Here is a 4,140-nt window from a genome sequence, read left to right as displayed (position 1 = left end):
TCAGTTCTGTTCAGTCGCTCAGTCCTGTCTAACTCTTTGTGACCCCATGGAAAGGAAACATCATCAGTTTAAATAAAAACAATGTCCCTGCGCTCCAAACTTAGTTTCCAGCTGCCGCTGCTGCTGCTAAATCTCCTCAGTCATGTCCGACTCTGTGCGACCCCATAGACGGCAGTCCACCAGGCTCCCCTGTCCCTGGGATTCTCCAGGCAAGAACAGTAGAGTGGATTGCCATTTCCTTCTCCAATGCATGAAAGTGAAAAGTGAAAGTGAAGACGCATGTGTGTATCTCAAATAAAATAAAAATAAAAGAACTATTTCATGTCATGACTGCTTGCTGGCTTCCTCTTCATATGCATTCCCTGTGCCATTCTGTACATAGGATGAACCAGAACCAAGCCCATACAAATGACCACAATATTTGGCATCATCAATATGATCTTCAAAGAACATTTCTCTCATTTTGAAAAAGGCCATTCCTGTGAGCAATGAGTCAGATCCTGCCTGATGCTGTGGTCCTATCCGTTCCAGCTCTAACTGTTCAGCAACTTCCTGTAAACCACCTTTGAGATTTTTGCAGCTCTTCATGAGGTACTTCACATCATAAATGACAGGAAAAAACAATCGAAGGATCTCAAAGAAATCAAGTTCTTCTTCAGGCAAGTTAGAGTTGGTCAGGATTTTGATTAAGTAGCCAAAGTCATAACCACTATGAAATGATAACCATTTGACCCCTTCACAGAGGACTACTCCTGATGTCATAAGAAGTTCTGCAAAGTACTGGGTCTCAATTCCTTCCTCCTCATATTTTTTAAACTGGATACCAGATGTTGTGAGCAGCTCTATAGAGTCTTGGGCATACATGTCCTCCGTCAAATTAAATTTAAAGTTAAACTGCCAAGTTGAAGTTCCTGGTGGGTATTCTCCTTGCTCATTCATAAAAGTCAGTCCTAGCGGAATTATCTTTAACAAGTCTACATTACACCGCAACAGTTGGTACTGATAGTCAGCATTGCTCCTGAATTCTCCAATGGGTCTTGCAACCACGCCTATTTTATTTTATTTGAGATACACACATGCTTGAATATAGGTTTTATCTCTGGTTGAATCCCTTGAACAGTAGACATTACTTTTTTTTCTTCATAGCTTATTTTTCTGCCTTTCAGCACTAAGTATGACCATTCCTATCTCAGATCTTAACAAACAGAAAAGTATTCAGGTTCAATCCGGCCTTAAATACACTTGTTAGTAGGAGTGTGTGAGTGGGGAAAGCTACATGGTATTGAATACTTTGATAAACTTCACCTACTTGAGCTTGTTTTTTTTTCCCGTTCCTAAATTAACTAGCACTGACTGTAATTTATTTCCCTGTTTCATGTCTCCCTTCCATTCTGCAGGAGTTTTAGCTTTTTGAGATTGTGGACCATCAATTTTGCACTTTAGAGAGTGATTCTGACTCAAATCCTCTGTTTTATCAGCAGTTTTGGTTTTCCTTGCTCTTAGCTGGAAAAATGACCATCTGCCAACTTTTCCCATATTACTTGTTTTTGACCCATGGAATATAGCACATGTATTGTGCAAATGGTTGAATCAGCAGGACTACAAAAAAGAAAAGGCAAAAAACTACTGAGGAGCTTAGTAACTGCTGTTTCTGTGTGTAGTAGTTAATCTTCCAAGCACATCTAGTGTCTGTCAGTTTCTAATTGGCATGTGTGTAGGCTGCTCTGTGACTCAAGTGTTTTTCAAACCAGCTTTACACCCTTCAGGAAAAATCCTTTGTGATTGGACATTTAATGTCTGCCGGGAAACTGGTACCCAAGATGTTGAAGCTGCAGTTATTTTATGATAGCACACTTCCCTTACCTGCTTCTTTTTATTCCATCTCTGTTTACCCTTATTTTAAAAAAATTTATAGCCATATTTACAATGCTCTTGATTTATTGATTCCACAAATCAATTTCATTCAAATCCAAAGATTGCCAAGTCTTTAGGTATATTTTGTACCAAATTAAATTACAAAAAATTCGAGCTTTCATAGTTGCTACAAAGATAAATAAATGGAGAAATTTGGTGCAAAACAACATAATACAAAATTATATATTTATTAGCTATATACAGTATAGCTAATAAAACTACCTGAGGAGTGTAATGCTTGTTTATTTTTTTGTGTATATCTTTGCAATCTATTTTATATATATTGACAAAAGAGACTGTGAAATATTTAGCCATGTGGAATATGTGGCCAGACCAGAGCATGCGTAGGAAGGCATTTTGGTAATCATTAACTGCCCTGAAATGACGGACTACAAGTTATGATGTGTGTCATCTACACTTCAATCAGTAATATTAGCAAATCTCCAAATGTTAGCCACATTAGTTTGTTTCCCTTGTACATTCTTTACTCATGATACTTCAATGCTGTAACTGGGTGGTCCTTTTTAAACAAAACATTTGCGAAACAGAGGGATTATTTGTTTTTAAAGCTTTTGTAAATAAAGGCTTCAGAAATGTTTTCTTAAAAAAAAAAAAAAAGTGAAGACGCTCAGTCGTGTCCGACTCTTAGCGACCCCATGGACTGCAGCCCACCAGGCTCCTCTGTCCATGTGATTTTCCAGGCAAGAGTACTGGAGTGGGGTGCCATTGGCTTATTTAAATGATGCTTTACAGTGCAACAAGTCCCGTGGGTGGGAGTTCTCTGAGTAGGTTGTGATAAGTGAAAATCTGAGGCCCCTGTATTGTTAAGAGAGATGTTTGTGTATTGAAATATGTTGAAGAGCTTCATGATGGAAACTTCTGCCATTGTTCACTTTCTGCCAGCATTTTTTGGTTATTTGTAAGAATTTGATTGAGCTTTGTTTGACAACTAAAATATGTGTGTGTGTTTATATATTTAATGTATTCAGCACAATAAGATTGGAGATAAGTATACAGCCACGAAACTATCACGACCAAGTACATAAACATCCATCACCTCCCAAAGTTTCCTCCCCTACACTTTTCTTCAGGGTAAGAACACTTCATAAAATCCACTGTTTAGTAAGTTTGAAGTATGCAATACAGTATTGTTAGCTTAAATACTGTTGTATAATAGATATCCAGAACTTACATTCATGAAACTTTATACCTTTTAACCATCAGGTTACCTCCTTATTTCTCACTACCGCTACCCCTGGCAACTACCATTCAAGTCTGTTTCTTATGAGTTTGACTCTTTTAGATTCCACTTACACTAAGATCATGCAGCATTTGTCTTTCTGTGTTTGGCTTATTTTCACCTAACATCATGCCCTACAGATCCATCCAACTTGTTGCTAAAGGCAGGATTCTCTTGTTTTTGAAGACTTGATAATCTATTTTATGTATATACCACTTTCTTTTATCCACTTATTGATGAGGATTTAGGTAGTTTCTAGCTTGGCTATTGTGAATAATGCTGCAATGAGCATATCTCTTCAGACCCTGACTTCTTTTAAATACACAAAAGTGATATTGATAGATCACTTTTTTTCTTTAATGATTTGAATGAACTGTTTCTTCCTAAAGCTCTCAATAATTTACATTTCCACAAAGAATATACAAAGTTTCCCTGTACTCCATCATCATTATCTTCTCTAGTTTTGGTAACAGCTATTTTAACATGTGTGAGTTGTTTTTCTGTGTGGGTATTCCTGTTCAGCAAAGATGTTTGGTATCTTTTCATATATCTGTTACCTACCTGTATGTCTCCTTTGAGAAATATCTGTTCAGATCTTTTGCCCATTTTTAAACTTGGTTAAGTTTTGTTTCTTTTTGCTGTTGAATTGTATCAGTTTGTTACATATTTTGAATGTTAACCCCTTGTCAGATACATTGTTTGCTAATATATTCTCCAATTTCATAGATTACCTTTTCCTGTTTGATTATTTCTTTTGCTATGCAGAATAGTTCTCGTTTAACATAGTCTCACTTTATTTTTTCTTTCTTTGCCTAGAGTTAATAATAAAATACATAATAATTAGTAATAAAATAATTGTAAATATTAATACATATTAATCCATGTTGTGGATATCCCCAGCATGTCCACAAACTGAGACCTCTGTGGCAAAATGATTATTGAATATTATACCATTTGATACAAAAACTTGACCTCAGGATTTTCCT

At 36.3% G+C, this 4,140-nt stretch overlaps 1 protein-coding gene across 1 annotated transcript; it reads right to left on the bottom strand.

The window, feature by feature from the left end:
* Positions 1-283: 283 nt before the first annotated feature.
* Positions 284-1,045, bottom strand: LOC122708953 (CCR4-NOT transcription complex subunit 7-like). The gene has a single exon (XM_043925825.1). It carries the CDS (start codon positions 937-939, stop codon positions 325-327), a length of 615 nt encoding a protein of 204 aa, XP_043781760.1. The 5' UTR covers positions 940-1,045; the 3' UTR covers positions 284-324.
* Positions 1,046-4,140: the final 3,095 nt, after the last annotated feature.

Source organism: Cervus elaphus, chromosome 15, assembly GCF_910594005.1.
Source record: "Cervus elaphus chromosome 15, mCerEla1.1, whole genome shotgun sequence".
Classification (NCBI taxonomy): Eukaryota; Metazoa; Chordata; class Mammalia; order Artiodactyla; family Cervidae; genus Cervus; species Cervus elaphus.
Note: the sequence above shows the minus strand (reverse complement) of the source record. Positions and strands in the feature narration are given on the sequence as shown.